This window comes from Panthera onca, chromosome A2 (genome assembly GCF_046562875.1).
Source record: "Panthera onca isolate mPanOnc1 chromosome A2, mPanOnc1 haplotype 2, whole genome shotgun sequence".
Classification (NCBI taxonomy): domain Eukaryota; kingdom Metazoa; phylum Chordata; class Mammalia; order Carnivora; family Felidae; genus Panthera; species Panthera onca.
The window spans coordinates 77,401,248-77,425,322 of NC_138340.1; the positions used below are offsets into that span (position 1 = coordinate 77,401,248).

General features: G+C 35.9%; 1 protein-coding gene across 1 annotated transcript in view; it reads left to right on the forward strand.

The window, feature by feature from the left end:
- Positions 1 to 24,075, forward strand: part of COG5 (component of oligomeric golgi complex 5) — a 319,388-nt gene that overhangs the window by 153,220 nt on the left and 142,093 nt on the right. Inside the window, exon 8 of the mRNA XM_078442554.2 lies at positions 23,385 to 23,550. Within this exon, the coding sequence (XP_078298680.1) occupies positions 23,385 to 23,550 (166 nt within the window). The remainder of the gene's footprint in view (positions 1 to 23,384; positions 23,551 to 24,075) is intronic.

Consider the following 24,075-nt stretch of genomic DNA (forward strand, 5'->3'; position numbering starts at 1 on the left):
CCTAAGAGGGAAGTATATTGCAATTTAGGCTGATATAAAGAACTAAGAAAGGTTCCCAATACACAGCCTAACCTTACCTAAAGGAGCTAGGAAAGGAATAGCAAATACACCCTAAAGCCAGCAGAAGAAGGGAAATAATAAAGATAAGAGCAAAAATGATATAGAAACAAACAAACAAACAAACAAAACCCAGTAGAACAGATCAACAAAACTAAGAGCTGATTCTTTGAAAGAATTAGCAAAATGGATAAATCCTTAGCCAGACTTACCAAAAAGAAAAGAGGAAGGACCTAAATAGACAAAAATCATGAATGATAAAGGAGACATTATAACCAGTACCACAAAAAGAGACAATTATGAGAGAATACCATGAAGAATTATATGCCAACAAACTGGGCAATCTGGAAGAAATGGACAAATTCCTAGATACTTCCGTACTACCAAAACTCAAATGGGAAGAAATAGAATATTTGAACAGACCAATAACCAGCAAAGAAATTGAATCAGTAATTAAAAATCTCCCAACAAGCAAGAGTCCTGGGCTAGATGGCTTCCCAAGGGAATTTCCTCAGACATTTAAAGAAGAGTTAATACCTATTCTTCTCAAGCTGTTCCAAAAAATAGGAGTAGAAGGAAGACTTCCAAACTCATTCTATGAAGCCAGCATTACCTTAATTCCAAAACCAGAGAGCCTAGTAAACAAAATTACAAGCCAGTATCCCTGATGAACATGGATGCAGAAATTCTCAAGATATTAGCAAATCAAATTCAACAGTACATTAAAAGAATTATTCACCATGATCAAGTGGGGTTTATTCCTGGGCTGCAGAACTGGTTGAATATTCACAAATCAATCAAGATGAATACACTACATTAATAAAAGATAAGAACCATATGATACTTTCCATAGATGCAGAAAAAACATTCGACAAAATAAAGCATCCATTCTTGATAAAAACTCTCAATAAAGTAGGCATGGATTGAACATACCTCAACATCATAAAGACCATATACAAAAGAGCCACAGCTAATATCTTCAATGAGGAAAATCTGTGAGCCTTTCCCTATGGTCAGGAACAAGACAAGGACGTCCTCTCTCACCGTTACTATTTAGCATAGTACTAGAAGTCTTTAGACTCAGACATTAGGCAACAAAAAGAAATAAAAGGCATCCATATTGTCAAGGAAGAAGTCAAACTTTCACTGTTTGCAGATGACATGATACTTTAGGTAGAAAACCTGAAAGACTCCACCAAAAAAATTGATAGAACTAATACATGAGTTCAGCAAAGTCACAGCATATAAAATCAACATGCAGAAATTTCTATACACTAATAAAGCAGCAGAAAAAGAAATGAAGGAATCAGTCCCATTTGCAATTGCATTAAAAACAGTAAGATACCTAGGAATAAAGCTAATTGAAGATCTATAAACTGAAACTATAGAAAACTATGAACTATAGAACACTTATGAAAGAAATTGAAGAGGACACAAAGAAATGGAAAAGTATTCCATGCTTATGGATTGGATGAACAAACATTATTAAAATGTCCATACTGTCCAAAGTAATCTACACATTTAGTGTAATCCCTATCAAAATACCACCACCTTTTTCACAGAGCTAGCACAAACAATCCTAAAATTTGTATGGAAACACAAAAGACCCCAAATAGCCAAAGCAATCCTGCAAAAGAAAAAACTGAAGTCCTGACTATTCTGCATTTCAAGCTATATTACAAAGCTGTAGTCATCACGACAATATGGTTCTGGCACAAAAACAGACACATAGATGGGTGGACATAACAGAAAACCCAGAAATAGACCCACAACTGTATGCTCTGCTCATCTTTGACAAAGCAGAAAAGGACATCCCATAGAAAAAGGGCAGTCTCTTCAACAAATGGTGCTGGGAAAATTGGATGGTGACATGCAGAAGAATGAACCTGGACTACTTGTTACACCATACACAAAAATAAACTCAAAATGGATGAAAGACTTAAATGTAAATAGGAAGCCATCAAAATCCTAGAGGAGAAAACAGGCAACAACCTCTTTGACCTTGGCGGCAGCAACTTCTTACCTGACATGTCTCCAGAAGCCAGGGAAACAAAATAAAAAATAAACTCTTGGGACCTCATCAAGGTAAAAAGCTTCTGCACAGCAAAGGAAACAATCAGCAAAACTAAAAGGCAACCGACGGAATGGGCAAAGATATTTGCAAATGACAGATAAAGGGTTAGTATCAAAATCTATAAATAACTTATCAAACTCAACAGCCAAAAAACAAATAGCCCAGTTAAAAAATGGGAAGAAAACATGAATAGACCGTTTTCCAAAGAAGACATCCAGTTGGCTAACAGAAACATGGAAAGATGCTCAACATCAGTCATCATCAGGGAAATACAAATCAAAACCACACTGAGATACCACCTGACACCTGTCAGAATGGCTAAAATTAACAACAACACAAGAAACAACAGGTGTTGGTAAGGATGCCAAGAAAGGGGAACCCTCATGTACTTTTGGTGGGAATGCAAACTGGTGCAGCTACTATGGAGAACTGTATGGAGATTCCTCAAGAAACTAAAAATAGAACTATGCTGTGATCCAGCAATTGCACTCTTAGGTATTTACCCAAAGGATATTAAAATACAGAATAAAAGGTGTACATGCACCCCAATGTTTATAGCAGCATTATCAACAGTAGCCACACTGTGGAGAGAACCCAAATGTCCATTGACTGATGAATGGATAAAGAAGATGTGGTGTGTGTGTGCACGTGTGCGCACAATGGAATATTATTCAGCCATCAAAAAGAATGCAATCTTGTCATTTGCAATGATGTGGATGGAACTAGAGTATATTATGCTAAGTGAAATAAGTCAATTGGAGAAAGACAAGTACCATTTTGTTTCACACATGTGGAATTGAAGCAAAACAGATGAACATATGGGAAGAAGAGGGGAAAAAGAAGAGAGGAAAACAAACCACAAGAGACTCTTAGTGACAGAGGGAGGTGGGTGGCAGCTGGGCTAGATGGTGATGGGAATTAAGGAGTGCACTTGTTGTGATGAGCTCTGGGTGTTGTATGTAAGTAGTGAAACACTGGATTCTATATTAAAAAACTGAATATAAGAAAAAGAACCAATCACAGCAACCAAAAAATGAAATCAAAAGCTTAAAAAAAGACAAATTAGTGTTTTTATTTTCTTCGGATAAATACCCAGAAGTAGAACTGCTAGATCATATAGTAGTTCTATTTTTAACTTGTTGAGGAACTTCCTTACTGTACTCCCAAACCATTTTTCTTGACACAAAATAAACAACTTCAGGGAGGTAGGTGATATGAGTGAAGGGAATCAAAGGTTTAAACTTCAATTTATAAAATAAATGAGTCTTAAAAAAAAAAAAAAAAAAAAAAAAAAGAGGTTAGAGAGGGAGAGAGCCAAGCATAAGAGACTCTTAAAACTGAGAACAAACTGAGGGTCGATGGAGGGTGGGAGGGAGGAGAGGGTGGGTGATGGGTGTTGAGGAGGGCACCTTTTGGGATGAGCACTGGGTGTTGTATGGAAACCAATTTGAAATTAAATTCATATTTAAAAAAATAAAATAAATGAACCTTGCATATGTAATGTACAGCATGGTAACTACAGTTAATATCACTGTATTGTGTGTTTGAAAGTTGCTGAGAGAGTAAGTAGATCTTAATAGTGCTTATCACAAGAAAAGATTCTCTCAGCTGTGGTGATGGCGTTAAGACTTACTGTTGTGATCATTCTGCAGTGTACACAAATATCAATCATTATGTTGTACATGTGAAATTAATATAATAAGTCAATGATACCTTGGGGCGCCTCAGTAGATCAGTTGGTTAAGCATCCGGCTTCAGCTCAGGTCATGATCTCGTGGTTTGTGAGTTCAAGCATCATGTCAGGTTCTGTGCTGACAGCTCAGAGCCTGGAGCGGCTTTTGATTCTCTGACTCCCTCTCTCTCTCTGCCCCTCCCCTGCTTATACTCCGTCTCCCTCTGTGTCAGAAAATAGATAAATGTTAAAAAAAAAAAAAAAAAAAAAAAAAAAAGTCAATGATACCTCAATTAGAAAAGAAACAATTTGAAGGAATGATTATAATATGAGCTCTTCAGGTTACACAGAGCTAAAGGTTTCAGGTATTTCCTTTACCGGTGGCCTCGATAAATAATTTGCCATATATCCCCTCCAAATATTTCTTTGTTTGCTCCTATCACTGTTAGCTTTCCTTAAATTTAGTGGAAACCTGGCATGGGTATATTTACACTTAAGTAAATAAGCTAATGACATGTATAAATAATAATTTCAAAAGTTACTCTTACAGTTTCTCTTTAAGGATATACTGTTAATAATAGCAATGTTATTAATTTGTACTGATGTGGTGTTTTAGAACTTAAAAAGATATTTTAAACTGATCAACTAAATGTTTTCCCAAAGCTTAGTCTTATTTAGCTTGTGCTTACTGTTTTATCCTTAAATTTGAATGGAAATTAATTTGAGCTCTTAATTAAACACTCTAAATCAGGGATTGGTAGTATGGTAGTATGTTTTTTGTTTGGCTCAGGTGCTAAGAATTATTTTTATATGGTTGGAAAAAAACAAAGAAGAACATACAGTTGAGACCTTCTATGGCCTGGAAAGCCTGAAATATTTACTGTTGAGCCCTTTAAAGAAAAAGTATGCTGATTGCTGCTTTAGTTTTATTTTCTTTACGGTGGATGCATTAATATCTCCCTTCCACCCACCACCCTTTTCTCTTTTGCAGTATTTCAATCGTTATATGGTACTGCTCTATGTTCTTGTTTTATGCTGAATGTAAAGTAGCATTGTTCTTTTTGTTTCTATATTATACAGTGATGGTATTTTCTTGTCCTTTCATATATTCTCTTGTCATGAACAACCTACAGTAACATTGGTTGCTTTGTTTTGAAATTTAATTCTATTGCTGTCTTGTAGTGTAGATTCACTCTAATTCAGTCTAATTAACTGTCTGCTTCCAGCCTTAGGGTCTTTGGCATTATAGCTTTCCATAGTTTTCCAGTTCACTGAATGGCATTTCATTTTCATTCTCCCCTGTGATTTAGCATCTGACTAAATTTTCATTGTCCTTCATACAGAATCTGTCACTGTTCTTTGGTTAAAATTTGTGTAATTGTTTTATGTTTCTCAAAAACACAGAACTTTTTATTTGGGCAATTCTTCTTTGTATGACTTTATCTAATTTAAACAATTTAATACTGGCTTTTTATTATAGTAGTAAACACTGAAATTTTTATTTTGTAATTCAGAAGAAAAGACCCAGGCAACCACTTTGGGTCACTATAAGATTAGTTTGCATCTTCTAAACTTCTAGTTTGAAGTCATACCTGTGTTTTCTCATGTCTGGTTCTGTTGTTCACCATAATTATTTTGAGATTGATCCATGTTATATGCATTGATGGTTTGGTCCTTTTTTTTTTTGCTGATTAGTAGTCCAGTTTATTGAAGGACATTTATTTGTTCACTTATTGATGAGCATTTGGGTTATTTCCATTTTCAGGTTAGGGTTAATAAAGCTGCCGTGGGTCAAGTACAAGTCTTTGTGTCAGTGTAGGTTTTCATTTCTCTTGGGTGAATACCAAATGCAAAGAATTTTGGGGTTTTGGAAAGAATAATGTTTACTTTTTAAAGAGACTAGCGAGTTTCCAAAGTGGTTCATCGTTTTACCTTCCCATATTAGCTTAGAATTCTTCCAGGTCCTCACCAAAATTCGATGTTGGCAGTCTTTTTAATTTTATCCATTTCAGTAGGTGGGGGTAGTAGATTCTCATTGTAGTTTTGTTTTGCCTTTTCCTAATTGCTGATGTGACCTGCTTTTCAAATACCTAATACATAGGGTCGTGGCTTGGTATTTAAAGTTTACTTTCTTCTTCACCTCACTGTTGTGTGAGAATTCTTAATGTATTCTGGATACAAGTCTTTTGCTGTATATGTGTATTGTAAATATTTTCTCCCATTCTAAGGCTTTCCTTTTTTCTTTTAGCATTGTTACTGACGTGTAAGTTAACATACTATAACATTCATGCATTTAAGCATACAGTTTGATGGGTTTCAGTAAATTGTATACAGTTGTGCAACCATCTCATAACTCAGTTTTTTAGCAAACTGTTACCACCACAAACCGTTCCCTCATGCCTGTTTGCAGTCAGTGCCTTCTTCCCCCTCCCCAAATCCAGGCAATCCCTGATCTTCTTTCTGTGTCTACAGATTTCACTTTTTCTAAGATTTCATACAAATGAAACAATACAGCATGTAGTCTCATGCAGTACCTTCTTTCATCTAGCATAGTGTTATTTTTAGGTTCCTCTTTGTTCTTGCATGCATGAGTGGCCCTTTAAATGCTGAGTAGTATTCCATTCTGTGGATATGGTGGTCTCTGTTAACCTATCTGTAGGTTGGATTGGTTAAGTGTTTTAGCTATTAAGATTCATGCTGCCTTTGTCCCCCATTGATACCTTTTGAACAGCACAATTTTTAAAATTTTGATGAAGATTTATCCATATTTTTGTTTGCGTATTATATAAGAAATTTCTATCTACCCTAGAGTTAGAAAGCTTTCTTCCTGTGTTTTTTTTTAGGAGTTTATGATTTTATCTTTGTTTTACATATAGTATAAGATTCATTTTTTTCCATAGAGATATTCAGTTGTTTGAGCACCTTTTGTTGAAAGAGATCTATTTTCTCCCTTGATTGAATTACTTCATGGTAAATTTGTAGATATTTTGGCACCTTGAGAATATTTAGTTCCCTGTCAATCTTTGTCCTAATGGTTTTAACATCTCTTGATGATTTTTGTCTACATGATTTTATATTTTTAATTGGAGATTGTGAAAGAGTGATTTTCTATTTTGTTATTCCTCTGTATCTATTAGCTGTGATTCATTTGTAAAGAAGAACTTGCACTCATCAACTAAGGATATTTGGTTACCCTTAACTGCAGTTTCTTTTTATAATGATGGATAAATATTTAAATTTTATGCTTTCGTTATCAATTTACAAAGTAATGAGTTGCTATAATAGCCACCTCCAATGGTAGCAAATATGGCATGAGTTTGTTCTCCTTCATTTTTTTTAAAGTACTCTTACGGACTCATGTATTTTTATAAATTGTGGTGCTGAGTGAGACCGCTAGAGCTGTGACACCAAGCCAGACTAACAGTGGCTTAAAAATAGGGATTTGTCTGGATGTGGGTGGTACTAACATTGTTTCAGCTGTTCAGTAAGGATTCAGCTCACCCATTCTGTCATCCTTGTGTCCTCTTGCTTGTCACATCATGGTCTCCCACCCCTCAGCATTATGCCCATGTTTAACGTGTGGATATGGGGCACTGTCAGCTGCCAGCCAAAAAGCAGTACAAATCCTTGTCAGAATTGCCCCTGTAGACCTGTCTTCGTGACTCATTGGCCAGATCTGGGTCGCATGGTCACTCCAGCTGTCAAGAGGACTATGAAAGCAAGTATCTGGCAGATAAACAGAACTGTCAACATTGGCTTTGGCTGCTCATGAGCCATTGCCTGGGGCAGTGCACGTTGCCAACCCGGGAGAAAATTAGGTTTTTACATTAGAAACATCGGAGACATTACGTTAAAGAAAGAGGGAATGAATTAGGGGGAATAGCTAGTAATGCCTACCATAAAATCCTTGATAAAGCACAGAATGACTAGAATTATTACGTTGTATTACTCTAAAAAATAAGCCATATTTATACATTTAACTTAAAAATGTAATTAAAAGAATAACATTTGGGCTTGCCATATTAATGTCTCATGATTCCTTTCATTGTCTTATAAATTTCATTTTATTATTGAACATGTTTTAGTGTCCTTGACATATTACCTACTGTTATTTAATACAATGAGAATGTTATTCTGGGGCACCCTGCTGGCTCATTCAGTGGAGGACGCACCTCTTGATTTCAGGGTCATGAGTTTGAGGCCCACGTTGTGGGTAGAGATTATTTAAAAAAATAAAAAAGAGAATGTTATTCTAAATGCTGACATCATTTAAATAATTTTTAAAATTTTAATGCCAAAGTATGAATTCATGTATTCTTTAGACTTGTTCTGTAACGAAATTTGGAAGTTAAATAACCTTTTTACTCTATATCAGTTATCCTTTGGCATTTCTCCATTGTCTCTGTGTTATCACTTCATTTTGTTAAGAACCTTGCTCTTCCAACCTATGTTCACTTTCATTCTTCTTTTTTTTTCTCTCCTTTTTCCTTATCTTTCCACAGCTCTTTTATTTTCTGCTTTTCTTCAGAAGAGGGTAGAATAAAGTTGATTTCTGGTTGGTAAGATCATATTGTGGTATTAAATGTCCTTCTTAGTTTTTTAATTTCATTTAGGTTATGCACTGTTGACTGTTGATTGTTAACAGGTTCTGAAATAATCATATTAGCTTATCCAAGAAGTACATAACCAGCATTAATGGGCTGCATGTTACTGAATCAGAAAAGCCACTGGTAGGCTCTAAATCACAACCAAGGTAGCTAATATAATTCTTGCCCTTAAATTACGTATTTAATGTGATTCTCTCTTCCTTTAGTACATGTAATCTCCCATGGAGCTCCATTAAGCTTTCAGCATTTTAGGCATGTTGTAGCTCCAGAAAAAGTGTCAGTGTATATATCCCATTAGGGCATATGGACACAGATTATAAATTGCCTTCAGTATTTTGGCAATATATACTTGTTATGTATAGGGTGTTTGTGAGTTTATCAATACTTTTCTTGAAAAACAAGGTATTTGGATTTTTTAAATCCTAAGTTACCATGTATGATTAAGGTACTGAGCTTGTCTTAAATTTACCTGAAAGTCGGCCCTATTTTAATAAATATATCTTCTACTGAGGGAGTGGTTTAAAGAATTACCTGCTTTGTGGTAAAGATTCTTAAATCTGTATCCTTTCTATGCTGTAAAATAAAACTCCAGAAAGCTTTTTATTTTCATTTCTATTTCTTTTTTTATTCAGCAGTAAGGACTAGCTGCATAGTGAAAAACTCGTTCTTTGAAGTTCTGCTTGAACCAACTTTGCATCTTACTCACTGTAATTTCCGTGTCTTTGAGGAAGCCAAGTTCATATCTCCCTTTCCCTCCCCACGTCTTTGAATGTGTTTCTGGGGTTCCTTAGTTTTTGTTTTGTGTATGAAATGGCTTCCTAGTTAAACTTTAAGGAAACTGTATAATCCTACACCTCTTCACTAAGTAAAAGTATAATTTCTGGATCTCATGCTTGTCTTTCTAGTTAAAATCAGTTGGAAACAACTAAGACTTTATCATAGAACTTGAGGCCTTATGAACAGAGTCACTTTGTGGAATGGTGTACGGAATTTGTATTCTCTATTTGTCCTTTTCTTTTCTCAGCTCATTGCTTACATCAAATCTAAAGAAAAATTTACCTGCTGAAGAGTTACTTTATTGGGGGAAAGAGTGAAATGTGATTGACTTTGTGATGCAAGGATTATTTGATCCTTTCAGACTTTAAATATATAAGGCCATCATCCACAGTGGAATTCTGGTCTTTGTGCATGTATGTCATTTTTACATTTTGTTTCCAGTTAAATTCTGTCACTCTTTTCTGATTCCAGTTATACTAAGCTTTTAAAGTCATGCTAAACTTTTGACTTAATGCTGTATTTGTGCTCACAAAGATCATCTCATATTAGCTTATAGCTTAGTGAGTGCTGAAATACTTCTTGCTCCCTCATGGAACATTCTTTACAGCAGTCCTGCTATATCTCCCTTCCATTAGCTCAGTGCCAGCTGTTGCTTTGGTTACAGTGTTCCTGTTTGGGCAAGTTTTTCAGGGATCTTAAACAACTATGCTTCTTTTCTGACTGTTCTTGTGAGATTTTATTTTCCTCCCATATAATGCTACTGAGGTGTTGGAAAAGAAAGAAAAAGTCACATCGTGTTTATTTGTTTCTAAAGTAGGAGAAATAATTTTAGTTTAATAAAGGAAATGGTTGTGCCATCTTAAGTGCTTTTGAAGAGGTAGAAATTCATCTTGATCTATTTGTGAAATTATCCTTTCTTCTCTATTACATGGTCTTTCATCTGATTTTACATCACAGTCTATGAAGTTGGGGAAATTTTTTTTGGGTTAAGTGATTTCTTGAAGGTCACAGTGACAGTTTGTAGAAAAATTATTCTTAGAATTGACTGTCTCATTTAGAGAAAAGATACTGTCTAGAAGACGTTGCTACCTTTTCAGCAGAAGCTTATCTCTTACTAGCATGGTATTTTTCAAATGTGCTTAAATTAAGTCTGTATGTTTTGAGAGCTCTTAAAATTTACCAGAGAGTATTTCTCACCTGCAAAATTGCTATATCTGGAGACCTTCTGAAGTCAGGTGGCGACAGGATGACCCATGGCAGAGTTTAGAATAGGCATGAAAGAGCCCGAGACCTAAAACTGGCCCACTGTGGGCTTGCCCTCTTGGTGCCTCCGTTTCCTTACCTATAAAATGAAGATACTAATATTTGTTCTACCTGTGTTTTTTTTTATTTTAATTTTAATTTTTTAATTTAACTTTACTTTTTATTTTTTAAAATTACATCCAAATTAGTTAGTATAGAGTGAAGCAATGATTTCAGGAGTAGATTCCTTAATGCCCCTTACCCATTTAGCCCATCCCCCCCTCCCACAACCCCTCCAGCAACTCTCAGTTTGTTCTCCATATTTGTGAGTCTCTTTTGTTTTGTCCCCCTCCCTGTTTTTATATTATTTTTGTTTCCCTTCCCTTGTGTTCATCTATTTTGTCTCTTAAAGTCCTCATATGAGTGAAGTCATATGATTTTTGTCTTTCTCTAATTTCACTTAGCATAATACCCTCCAGTTCCATCCACGTAGTTGCAAATGGCAAGATTTCATTCTTTTTGATTGCCAAGTAATACTCCATTGTGTGTGTGTGTGTGTGTGTGTGTGTGTGTGTGTGTGTGTGTATACACATACCACATTTTCTTCATTCATCCATCGATGGACCTTTGGGCTCTTTCCATACTTTGGCTATTGATAGTACTTCTATAAACATGGGGGTGCATGTGTCCCTTCGAAACAGCACACCTGTATCCCTTGGATAAATGCCTAGTAGTGCAATTGTTGGGTCGTAGGGTAGTTCTATTTTTAGTTTTTTGAGAAACCTCCATACTGTTTTCCAGAGTAGCTGCACCAGCTTGCATTGCCACCAACAATGCAAAAGATTTTTTAATTTTTTTTTAACACTTATTTATTATTGAGAGACAGACACAGAGCATGAGCGGGAGAGGTACAGAGAGAAACAGAGACACAGAATCCGAAGCGGGCTCCAGGCTCTGAGCTGTCAGCACAGAGCCCGATGCGGGGCTCAAAGCCACAAACTGTGAGATCACGACTTGAGCCGAAGTTGGACACTTAACCAACTGAGCCACCCAGGCACCCCTGTTCTACCTATGTTTTGATGACAAAATAAAATTAGTGAATGTGAAGGCTCTTGTAAATGTGGAAAATAGTATGGAGATTCCTCAAAAAATTAAAAATACAGGGGCGCCTGGGTGTCTTAGTTGAGTGTCTGACTTTTGTTTTTGGTTTAGGCCATGATCCCCGGGTCTTGGGATCAAGCCCTGGGTTGGGCACCATGCACAGTGTGGAGCCTGCTTAAGATTCTCTCTCTCTTTCTTTCTCTCTGTCTCTCTCTCTTTGTCTCTCTCTCTGTCTCTCTTTCTCTGTCTTCCTCTTCCTCCTTCCCCCACTCACCACACACACACACACACACACACACACACACACACACACACACTCTATATATAAAATTAAAAAAAAATTAAAATAGTATAACCATATGACCCAGTAATTCTATTACTGGGTATTTACTTAACATAATTTGAAAAGATAAATGCACCCCTGTGTCTATTGCAACATTATTTACAATAGATAATATATGGAAGCAACCCAAGTGACTGCACCAGTTTGCAGTTGCAGTCCCACCAACAGTGCACAAGGGTTCCCTTTATCCCCACATCCTTACCAACACTTTTTGTTGCTTGTATTTTTGCTTTTAGCCATTCTGACAGGTGTGAGTGATATCTCATTGTAGTTTTGATTTGTGTTTCCCTGAAGATGAGTGGTGTTGAGTATCCTTTCATGTATCTGTTGCCATCTGTATGTCAATTTTGGAGAAATGTGTTCATGTCTTCTGCCCATTGTTTAATTGGATTATTTGTTTTTGTATGTGTATATTGAGTATAAGATCTTTATATATTTTGGATACTAGCCCTTATTGGATGTATCATTTGCAAATATATTCTCCCATTTAGTAGGGTGTCTTTTGGTTTTGTTGATTGTTTCCTTCCCTGTGCAGAAGGTTTTTTTTTTTTTTTAACTTTTTTAACGTTTTATTTATTTATTTTTGAGAGAGAGGGGGAGGGAGAGAGGGAAAGGGAGACAGCACGAGCAGGGGAGGGGCAGAGAGAGAGGGAGACACAGAATCTGAAGACAGGCTCCAGGCTTTGAGCTGATGCGGGACTCGAACTCTCAAACCCTGAGATCATGACCTGAACTGAAGTCAGACGCTTAACTGACTGAGCCACCCAGGTGCCCCCAGAATCTTTTTATTTTGATATAGTACCAGTAGTTTATTTTTGCTTTTGTTTCTGTTGCCTTAGGAGAGGATCTGGAAAAATGTTGTTATAACGAATGTCAAAGAAATTACTGTGTGCGCTCTCTTAGAGGATTTTTATGGTTTCAGGTCTCACATTTAAAAATCCTTTTTGAGCTTATTTTTGTGTATGGTGTAAGAAAGTGATCCAATTTCATTTTCTTTCATGTTGCTGTATAGTATTCCCAGCACTGTTTCTTGAAAAGACTGTTTTTTTTTTTCCATTGCATATTTTTGGCTCCTTCATCATAGGTGAATTGACTGAATAATTGTGGGTTTATTTCAGGGTTCTCTGTTCTGTCGATCTTTGTGTCTATTTTTGTGCCAGTACCATACTGTTTTGGTTACTACAGCTTTGTAGTATAGCTTGAAATCTGAGATTGTGATCTTCTTTTTCAAGATTGTTTTGGCTATTCGGGGTTTTTTGTGGTTCTGTACAAATTTTAGTATTGTTTATTCCAGTTCTGTGAAAAATGCTGTTTGGCATTTTGATAGGGATTTTACTGAATGTGTAGATTGCTTTGGATAGTATGGACAGTTGAACAGTCTTCTCTCACTCCATGAGCATGGAATATCTTTTGTGCATTTGCATGGTTTCTGTTGCCCTTAACTGTTTGTATTGATTTCCTAAGGCTGCTGTAACAAATTACCACGTACTACGTAGCTTAAAGCAACAGAAATTTATTTTCTCATAATTCTGATGGTTAGGAATCCAAATCAAGGTGTTGGCAGAGCCATGCTGCCTCTGAAGGCTCTGGGGAAGAATCCCTCCCTGCCTCTTCTTAACTTCTCCTGGCTCTAGTCCATCCCTGAATTTCCGTGGCTTGTAATGGCATCACTCTGATCTCTGCCTCTGTTGTCACAAGGCCTCTTTCACTGTGTGTGTGTCTCTGTGTGACATCAGTCATTGGATTCAGAGCCCACTGCCATCTAGTATGACTTCATCTCAGTGTAACTAATTACATCAGCAAAGATCCTGTCTCCAGATAAGGTCACAGCCTGACGTTTCAGGGGGATATGAATTCGTTGGGGGCAAAGGGGCACTAATTTTAGACATGACACTGTCTAAAATTTAATCTATTTGTAAAACATAAACATTTGGCGGCTCAAGCTGCCACAACAAAAGCCATAGGCCGGGTAGGTAGCTTAAATAACAGAAATTTATTTTCTCACAATTCTGGATGATGAAAAGTCCAAGATCAGGGTTGAGCAGGTTTCAGTTTCCGGTGAGGAGTCTCTTCCTGGCTTGCAGACAGCTGCCTTCTTGCTGAATCCTCTCACATGGCACAGAGACAGAGCGTACAAGCTCTCTGGTATCTTTTATAAGAGCACTAATGCCATCAGGCCAGGGTCCTACCCCCAGGACCTCATCTAACTCTAATTAGCACCCAATAGCCCCATCTCTGAATACCACCACCTTGGGTGTTAGGGCTTCATCTGAATTTGGGCGAGGGGACACAGGCGTTCCAGTCCATGGCAACATGCAAAACTGAAATATGTATTTTATATTAGCCAATATCTTAGAAGCTAATTATTTTTAAAAGCCAATTGTGACTGTTTATATTCAGACATAAAACTTCCTTTTATTGTCTTGGGAAAAAATTAAACAAGATTCGTGTTTATTTAATAATATGAACATTCGTATATTATTTTATTCAATTTAATATCTTTGCCCCCAAATAAACTGTTTTAGGTATGTAAGGTATCTGATTTACATTTTTTCTTCTAATTTGTTATTTTCATTTCCTATTATTTACCATAGACTTTTAAATTAAAATACAACTAACAGCAAAGTGCATAAATTATAAGAGTGTAGCTCACTGATTTTTTCACAAAGTGAACAAACATATAACTAAACATTGGGATTAAAATTAAAAAAAGCTAAAACCATTACCAGCATTCCACAAACTTCCCATATGCCCCTTATTTGGCTGATAAATTCCCCCAGGTAATTCTTTTATATCTCCCTAAAATTTGAAAGCTGTTTCTGTAGGCACCTGGATTTGTAGCAGGTGTTTATGTAGATCTCTTACCTATCAGATGTCATATTAGTGGACTTAGTTTCCATCATATGCTCTTATTCACAGGCTTTTGTATGTGCTGTTCCTTTGCTTGGAGGAGTTTTCTTTTTGCTTTCCCCCTCCTCCTGGAAATCTTTTCACACGTCCTTACCTCCATGCCGCTGGACACCTTCCCATGACAGCTTCATTTCAGGTCTTAGCTGAGACTCCTTCCTTTCAGGATCATTTCTGACTCCTCCATTCCTCTTCCCTCCCCAGTTGAGTTAATCACCCCTCTTATGTGTTTTCATTAAACTTTCCATTTCTCCTCTCACTTATCATAGTGCATTCTAATTGCTGCTTTACTTGTCTCTGTCTCCCATCGGACCGTAAATAACGAAAAGTGCAGTACTTGCTTCATTTTTATTTTATCCCCTGCATCTTGCACATGGTCGGTGTATAGTGGATGATCCACATTGAATGATAACAAAATTACTATGTTTTAGTAGTGCAAAGTGTTCTAAGAGTTCATCTAGTCCAGCCCCCTCATTTGACAGATGAGGGAACTACAAGCCTGAAATTTATTGTTAGTAAGGGCTTGGAAAAAGCCTGTGGTCAAAACACATAGTATTTGTCTGTGACGAGAGCGGATGGTAGAGAAAGGACATTAATGTTCAATATCTTTAGGAAATATTCTTCACTTGAATCATAGCTACGCAAAATGATTGCATTTTCAATTTTCCTAATGTTCCAATTTCATTCCTGGCTGGAGTATTGTATCATTCCATGTCTGTTCTCTCACTCTCACTGATTCTATTCTTGATTTACTTCCTTTGTGATTTATAGTTTCCAACACTACTGTTTTCATTTTGTATTCAGGTTAGTTTGCCACTCAGGCAAGGTTGCTGTGATGATCCATTTCAAAAATGTTCTCATTTCCCACCAAAGATGTTTGGCACTTTAGACTCAGCATGACTAACAGCTAAGTGCTTTTTTAGCAACAGCCTCTGATCCTCCCCTGCCCACCTCTCTCCTGCTCGTCCGCTCACCCAAATGGTCTCCTTCTTCTCATTGTCCTTTTTTTCTTTTCCCATCTTCTCAGTCTTCCAAACTTGAGTCTTTGAAGAGACTAGGCTCTTCCCTAACTCTTGTCCATTGTAGTCAGTCAGCATCCAGTTTGTTTCCAGTGTTTCAGAATCTCTTGTATCTGTCTTGTTCTTTATATTCTCACTGCACCTCTCTAGTTCAAGCTCTTTTTTCAACTATCATCAAAGCTGATTATTTCATTTCCTCAAACAGTTGTGATTATCTAGAAGACATCAATAACTTTTTTACTACAATCAAAGTAAGATAAATTTTTTACAGAATGCCACTCAGTGTTGCTAGTGACCAGATCCTTTTTTGTCAGCTCAACATTATCTTTTACTGTCTTTTTTTATGCACATCACATTCACGGTAGTAGAATCTGTGTACTGCTCCTTGAACATAGTCTCTAGTTTTCCTCTGTCATTTCTTTGTGTATTATGTTGTTCTTAAAAATAAAATAAAAAAAAAACAACTATCTTCAAATGAATATATGGTTCTCATCCTTTGAAGTCTGGCAGTCATCTATTCCAGTGGTTCTCAGATGTTGGTTCCTAGATGGCTGCCAGGCTAACTATATCAGAACAATCTAAAGAGCTTTGAAAAATACAATAACCAGGTGTCATTCTGATCCAATTGAGCCACAGTTTTTGGAGTTAAGGTCTTGTTGGCTACATTTTTATAAAAAAGATCTTCAGATAATTTTGGGAATTTCTATTCATCTATCCTCATCATTTTTAAATTTATGAAGTTGAGATACACAGGAGAGAAAAGAGTTCCTCAGGATTACTCATATTTATTGGGTAACTACTCATTTAAATGATGAGTAAATATGGAGCAGTAAGAATTTCTTGGGAACTGAAACAAAGACTATTGTTAGCATTCTTTTAACTTTTGGAATATTAATAAATGATCTGAGAACCAGCATTTTGTACTACTCATACACTGAGTCCTAGGTATTTTAAATGTGTTATTTCAATAGTCTTTTCATTTGTCATACAAAGATTAGCAAGCCAAATGATAAAAAAAAATTTTTTTAATGTTTTTAATTTATTTTTTTGAGAGACAGAGCTCTAGTAGGGGAGGGCAGAGAGACAGGGAGACACAGAATCTGAAGCAAGCTCCAGGCTCTGAGCTGTCAGCACAGAGCCCGACACGGGGCTCAAACCCACGAACCGTGAGATCGTGACCTGAGCCGAAGTTGGACACTCAACTGACTGAGCTGCCCAAGTGCTCCCAAATGATAAAAATTTTATTTATTCAACTGATAATTCTTTTTTTTTTCAATGTTTATTTTTATTATTTTTTTTTTTTATTTTTGGGACAGAGAGAGACAGAGCATGAACGGGGGAGGGACAGAGAGAGAGGGAGACACAGAATCGGAAACAGGCTCCAGGCTCCGAGCCATCAGCCCAGAGCCTGACGCGGGGCTCGAACTCACGGACCGTGAGATCGTGACCTGGCTGAAGTCGGACGCTTAACCGACTGCGCCACCCAGGTGCCCCAACTGATAATTCTTAAACACCTAACACCTGTGATAGATGTAACGCGTATTGCAGTGAATAAAACAAACTTGGTGTGTTCCCTTAGAGATCTTAAAATCTGATGAGGAAGGAAATATTAATTATATAAGTAAAATAAGGTCTGATGAGTGATAATTTGCCCAGTATCACGCAGTTACATATATAGCAACGTTGGGTTTTTATCCCAAGACTATCTGCATATAACAGCCCACATTCTTTCCACATTAACTATGATTCCAATAGATCAAGGTAAAGGCAACTAATTCTTGTTGAGCCCTTTATTCTATCTTTAGTGCTAGATGGGTTACAAGGATAATTTCATTTACCTGTAAGGTTGGCGCAGGTGGTGCAGATGAGTAAGCTCAGTCTCAGAAAAGTAATTTGCTAAGGTTTTGTCCACTAACTGCACATGTGTGGCTTCTGATCTAGGTCTGACTCCAAAGACCTGTGAAACAGGAATAACAGAATCTCAGAATAGAATCAACAAATCCGATAGTTGGTTATTTGACAAGATTAATACTTTAAATTGGTAAATACTGAAAAAGACTGATGAGAGGGTAGGGGGGGAAAATTTAAAGACCCACATTACCAGTATTAAGAATAAAAAAGTTGACCTAATTATACACTTAACAGAAACTAATATGTTTGTAAGAGGACACTAAATATAACTTTATAATAGTAGATTTGAAAATTTAGATAAAATGGAGAAATTTCTGGAGAAACAACTTATTGAAAATAACACTAGGAAAATTAGAATCTGAATAGTTCTATTGACAAGATTGAATTTATCATTATACACCTTCCCTCAAAGAAAACCCCACAAATAGGTTCACTAGTTAATTCATCCAAACATTTAATAAATCAACCAGTGTTGCACAAACTCTAAGAATTGAGAAAAAAGGAAAGAAGGCATACTTACTTGATTATTTCATGAGGCCAGTATAAATTTGATATCAAAACAAGGATATTATGAGGAAGGATATTAACTGTCTGTCTTGACAATCTGCAAAAATACTTAAGAAAGTATTAGCAAATGTAATTCAGAGACAGGTAAAAAGGATAATTTATTATTACCACGAGGACTTTAGTCTAGAAGTGCAGTGTAATGTTATCAATAAAGGGAAAAATTGATCATCTCAATATATGCAGAACAAGAATTTAATAAAACTCAGCATCAATCTATGACTTAAAAAGTCCTAGCAGACCTAGTAGAATTTTTTTTAGTAAATGATATCTGCAAAAATCACAGTATTGAAATATTTAAGGCTTTCTACTTGAGATTAGGAATGATACAAAGATATTACTTGTACCACTTGTATGTAGTAACATACTGAAGATCCTAACCAGGGTAATGAGAGAGAACAATAAAATGTAGAAGGATTGGAAAATGAAGAAATAAAAAATACTCAGAGATAACATGATTATGTATATAGAAAATTGAAAACAATCTCCAGAAAAACTATTAGAATTAATAACTGAACTTTGGTAAATTTCAATGTATAAAAACCTGTTGTATTTTCAGTATACCAGCAACAGAGAAACAAAAAGATTTTTAAATTACCACTTAAGTATCCAAAAAATATTAAACGTGTAGGAATGATTCAAATGAAAGATATATAATAGCTCTTCAAGAAACTGTAACATTATTAAGAGAAATTAAAGAAAACCTGAGTAAATGAAGAGAAATACCCTTATTCACGGATTGGAGAGTTCATACTTATAAAGATTTCCATTCTTTCTGATTTTACGTATAGATTTATTGTAGTCTCAAAATTTCAGGAGTTTTTCTCTTTGATGGAAACGATGTGCCATTATAAGATTTATGCGGAAGCATCCTGAAGCAAGAATAGCCCGTACACCAAACTGAAGAACAGGGACGGAGGACCACCAGACTTATTCTAGAGCTACGATAATTTCCATAGGTGAACTGACATACAGATAGACAAATGGCACAGAATTGAAGGTCCAGAAACAAACACACATAGATGGAAAGTTGATTTACTGCAAAGGTAGGCTTTGAGAGCAAGGAGGCAAAGATTGTCTTATCCTTGTTTGTTCTTTCAAATAAATTGTGCTGGTTCAGGGGCGCCTGGGTGGCTCAGTCAGTTGGGCGTCCGACTTCTGCTCAGGTCATGATCTTGGGGATCATGAGTTTGAGCCCTGCATCAGGCTCTGTACTGACAGCTCAGAGCCTGGAGCCTGCTTTGTATTCTGTGTCTCCCTCTCTCTCTGCTCCTCTCTTTCTCTCTCAAAAATAAACATTTAAAAACAAATTGTGCTGGGTCAGTTGGGTATTCATACAGAAAAACATTAATCTTGGCTCTTATACAGGAAGTAATTCCAGGTGGATTATATACCTAAATATTAAAGGTAAAGCAGTAGGGTTTCTGGAGGATAAATCATGAATGAAAGACATCTTCATAAATGTGGGATGGAAAATTTTTAGGATACTAAAAGTGCTAACTATAGGTTGATAAAATGGACTGTATTTAAATGAGGAACTTCTTTTCCTTATAAGACTTCTTAAGAGTGGGAGAACATCTTTGCAATACATATAATCATGAAAGTGATTACATCCAAATATGTAAACAACTTTTACAAATATGTAAAAGATGAAAATAACCAGTGAGAAAAATGGGCAAAAGAGATGAATATGTACTTCACAAAAGCAGCTGTCCAAATGGATAATTTACATGCAAGAAAGGATAACTTCTTAGTCATCACAGAAATGTAAATTAAAACCACCATGAACATTCCAGAGAATAGCTTTAAAAGATGATAATTCTAAATTTTGGTAAGATGGTGAAGCACCCACAACTCATTTATTGCTGCTGGAGTGTAAATTGGTACAATGACTTTGGGAAATAGGCAGAATCTGCAAATTCCAAGCATACAAATACCTAGTGATTCAGCATTTCTACTCTTACCCAGCAGAAATGCATATGCATGTATGTTCACTAAAAGCTGTGCACCAGAATGTTGATGGCAGCATTGTTTAAAATACCTAAAAAATGGAATAACTCAAATGTAATCCAGTTGGATATTAGTTGGGTAGAGAAAGGTAAATTTCTAATCAACAGCAGTGAAAACAAGGTAACTACTGCTACATGCAACAACATGGATGCATTTTACAAGTAAAATTTTGACTAAAAGGCAGACACAAAATAATAGCTTATTTATGGTTCCATTTATGTAAAATTCAGAAATAGGCAAAACTAATCAATCGTGTTAGAAGTTATGATAATGATGATATTTGGAGATGTGCATTTGGAACAGTACAAAAGATTCGGAAGTGCTGATACTCGGTTTTATGGTCCAGGTGGTAGTTACAAAGATGTGTTCACTTTGTGATAATTCTTAGAGCTGTGTTTATATAATTTGCACACTCCTTTGTATATATGTTAAAGAATTTTACTTAATTATTATTTTGTAGTGCCCCAACTAACAAACAATATGTTTACATTAAGCTATGAATGTGAATAACTGGCATTAATTGAAAAAGTGGTCACATTAATTGGAAGGCTTAAAATTACAACTAGAATGATTATAAGTAGTATAAATTATAATTATTACAAATAATACCACATCAGATGCTTCTTTAATAAGCTATATATGTTTCTGTTTTGAAAAGTTTTGGGGGTTAATAATTTTTGGAGTGGGAAACGATGAAGACTGGTCCATGTTATTAGCCAGATCGTTCAAGTGAAATATAACTTTAAATGTGTTTCAGTTGCTATACAGTGTATCTTAAAATGTACATTCAGCTGATAACACTGAAACCCTACCATATATTGAGAAGCTATGCTCTTCAGACTCTTTGAGGATAATACAGGCAATAAATACGATTTTACAATATATATTCTACCTTTATAAAGTGAAAATTTCCTTAGAGGTCCCTCAGGTAATGCTTGTTTTTGTATTACACAGACACTCATGTAATGCTAGAGGAAATTTCTTTGCAGCTGCATAATTTTGATCTTTTTTTAAAACATTTGTTTATGTGATGAGAGAGAGAGAGAGAGCGCTAGCACAAGCAGGAGAGGGGCAGAGAGGGAGAAAAAGAATTCCAAGCAGGCTCCACGCTGTCAATGCAGAGCCAATGCAGAGCTTGAACTCACAAAGCATGAGAGCATGACCTGAGCCGAAATCAAGAGCTGGATGCTTAACTGACTGAGCCACCCAGGTGCCCCTTGATCTTGATCTCTACTAAAAAATAAAAAAAAATATATTACCACTCTGGGGAGAATGGAATAAATGGAACTAACAATAACCAAAACATAGCTATACCTCATGTTTTCAGTTAATAATTTTATGTTAATAGCTTATTTTCTCCCATTTTCTTTGGTAGTTCACTGATAGAGAATTGACTGTGTATAAAAGAATTAAATTCTATTATAACTATATGAACAGATTAAATTAAGCTTTTTCCACTAAAATATTTGAAATGATGCCCATTTGCTTCTTTTTCTTGTGGCAGGGAAAAGTCTACAATGGGTATTGCTATTCACCAACCTTGTTTCTTGCTATTTTCTTTAAGCTGATTCTACTTTGCCTGTTTGTGCGTGTGTTATTACAGCATGTTCTATTATTAACACCGGTGTATTTCAGGAGTAACCTTTTGTCTTATTTCTAAACTTAACAGTTTAGAAATTAAGTTAATAAAATAATTTAACTCTTAATATAAGTGCCTCTAATAACAGGCACTGAATCATAAATGGAAGTGGACTTTCAGCTATTTGGATCTGGAGATATATGTTGATGTGAACCATATTCTGGCTTGATGATTCATGTACTTAGTGACAAAGCCAACAACCTGTTAATAATACTATGGACTCAATCTGCTCACAGTATTTTTACTGCCTACTCCTCTCTGCTATAGTCACCCTGCTCTAGCCACTGTCAGGGCCTTCTTGCTGTTTGATTGATTAGCTGCCAAGCATATTTTAGCTCAGCACTTTCGTTGATACCTGTTCAGATCTGTTTTACCCCATATCCTCCTCAGACTCCCTCCCTCGTCATATTCAGGTCTCGGTTTGAAAATCACCTCAGAGATGCATGTAACAGAGTATCAGGTAGTGAAAATTGACTCCTCTGACTTATAACTGGCTTCTCTGACTTCTTCTGTCTGTAATTTCCCCATCATTCTCTATTCTTATTCCCTGATTGATTTTTTTTTGTAGCAGTTATCACTACTTGATACTCTGTTACAGATATATTATTAATATATTTCTTGGTAAAGGGGCTCCTGGGTGGCTCATTCGGTTAAGCTTCCAACTTCGGCTCAGGTCATGATCTTGTGGTTCGGTCTGTGCTGAGAGCTCAGAGCCTGGATCCTGCTTTGGATATATATTCTCTCTCTCTGTCTCTCTCTTTCTCTCTCTCAAAAATAAACATTTAAAAAATTTTTTTAAATATATATTTCTTTGCATATATAACCCCTACCCCCCTTTTGTGCATGCATGTTCTCTCTCTCTCTCTTTCAAAAATAAACATTTTTTAAAAATTAAAAAAATATATATTTCTTGGTAAATAGAAGTTCCATGACGGTAGGGACTTAATTGGTTTTGTTTACAACTATATTTCTAGCACCTGGAACCAAGACCTACATAGTAAGCACTGTATAAATATTTCTGATTAGAATGAATTGAATGAATGAAATATAATGAATAGTGTAAGTCTGCATGGATCTGCCCTCAGTTAACTCGGCAGATATTCTTCAAACGGATGTAGGGTTGTTGTTATTTCCAGCATGGCTCTCTTGATAGGGATTGGTGGTAAATTTTAAATAAGCTCTAATAATATAACAGATTTCTGATCTTGTTATTATCCTTTAAAGGATGAGAAAAAGGGAAAAGGGGAAAATAATATACATAGTATTTAATTTTGTCTTTTATGGAAGAAATCATGACTAAAAATAATATTTGTTCTAAATGGACTCCCTTTGTTCCTGCCTATGATAATTTAAAAATATAATAGTAACTACTCAAGTACCTCTTAAAGTTGTAGATTTATATTGATTTTGTTTGTTTTCCTTTTATACCTATTCCCACCCCCCACACCCACCTTTTTAAAGAATCCAACTCAAGTTGGAACAGCTCTTCAGGTTTTCCATAATCTTGGAACTTTGAAGGAAACTATTACCAGCGTTGTGGATGGATATTGTGCTGCTTTAGAAGAACATATCAACAGTGCATTAGACATCAAAGTTCTGACTCAGCCTTCACAGTCAGCTGTGAGAGGTATGGCTATGGTTTATATTTAGCTGCTTTATTTATTTATAACCAAGAAGTCCTTTGAATAGTATGTGAAACACTTAAGTTTCAAAGCAGTCTAATGACTCATATTTTAGTAGACAGAAAATGAGAGAAGAAATTATGTTTCAGAATTTATTTATAACTTTTTTTGTCTAATCAGTGAGTTGAATTGGCCAATTGGTATATTCAGAACTTCTAGAAAAAAAAATCTATAAACTGTGGCTTCACTTAGTTCAGAGGAAACAGATGCAAGAAAAAAAAAAGGAACATTTTTCTTTCTGAAATCCTTATCCTCACATGTACTTCTTGAGACAGAAAATATTTTTTAAGGAAATGCAATTTCTTCCTTAGCTTTTTGGGCTTTTCCTTTTAATAATTCTGGTGTTCAGGAGCCAAAAAGGTTAACTGTGGAGGTAGAAACTGATAAAACCTTTGGGAACATTACAATGACAGCAAAATGTAAAGAAAACTACTAAACAAAGGTATGAGAGAGGAGTAGCCCTACAATAG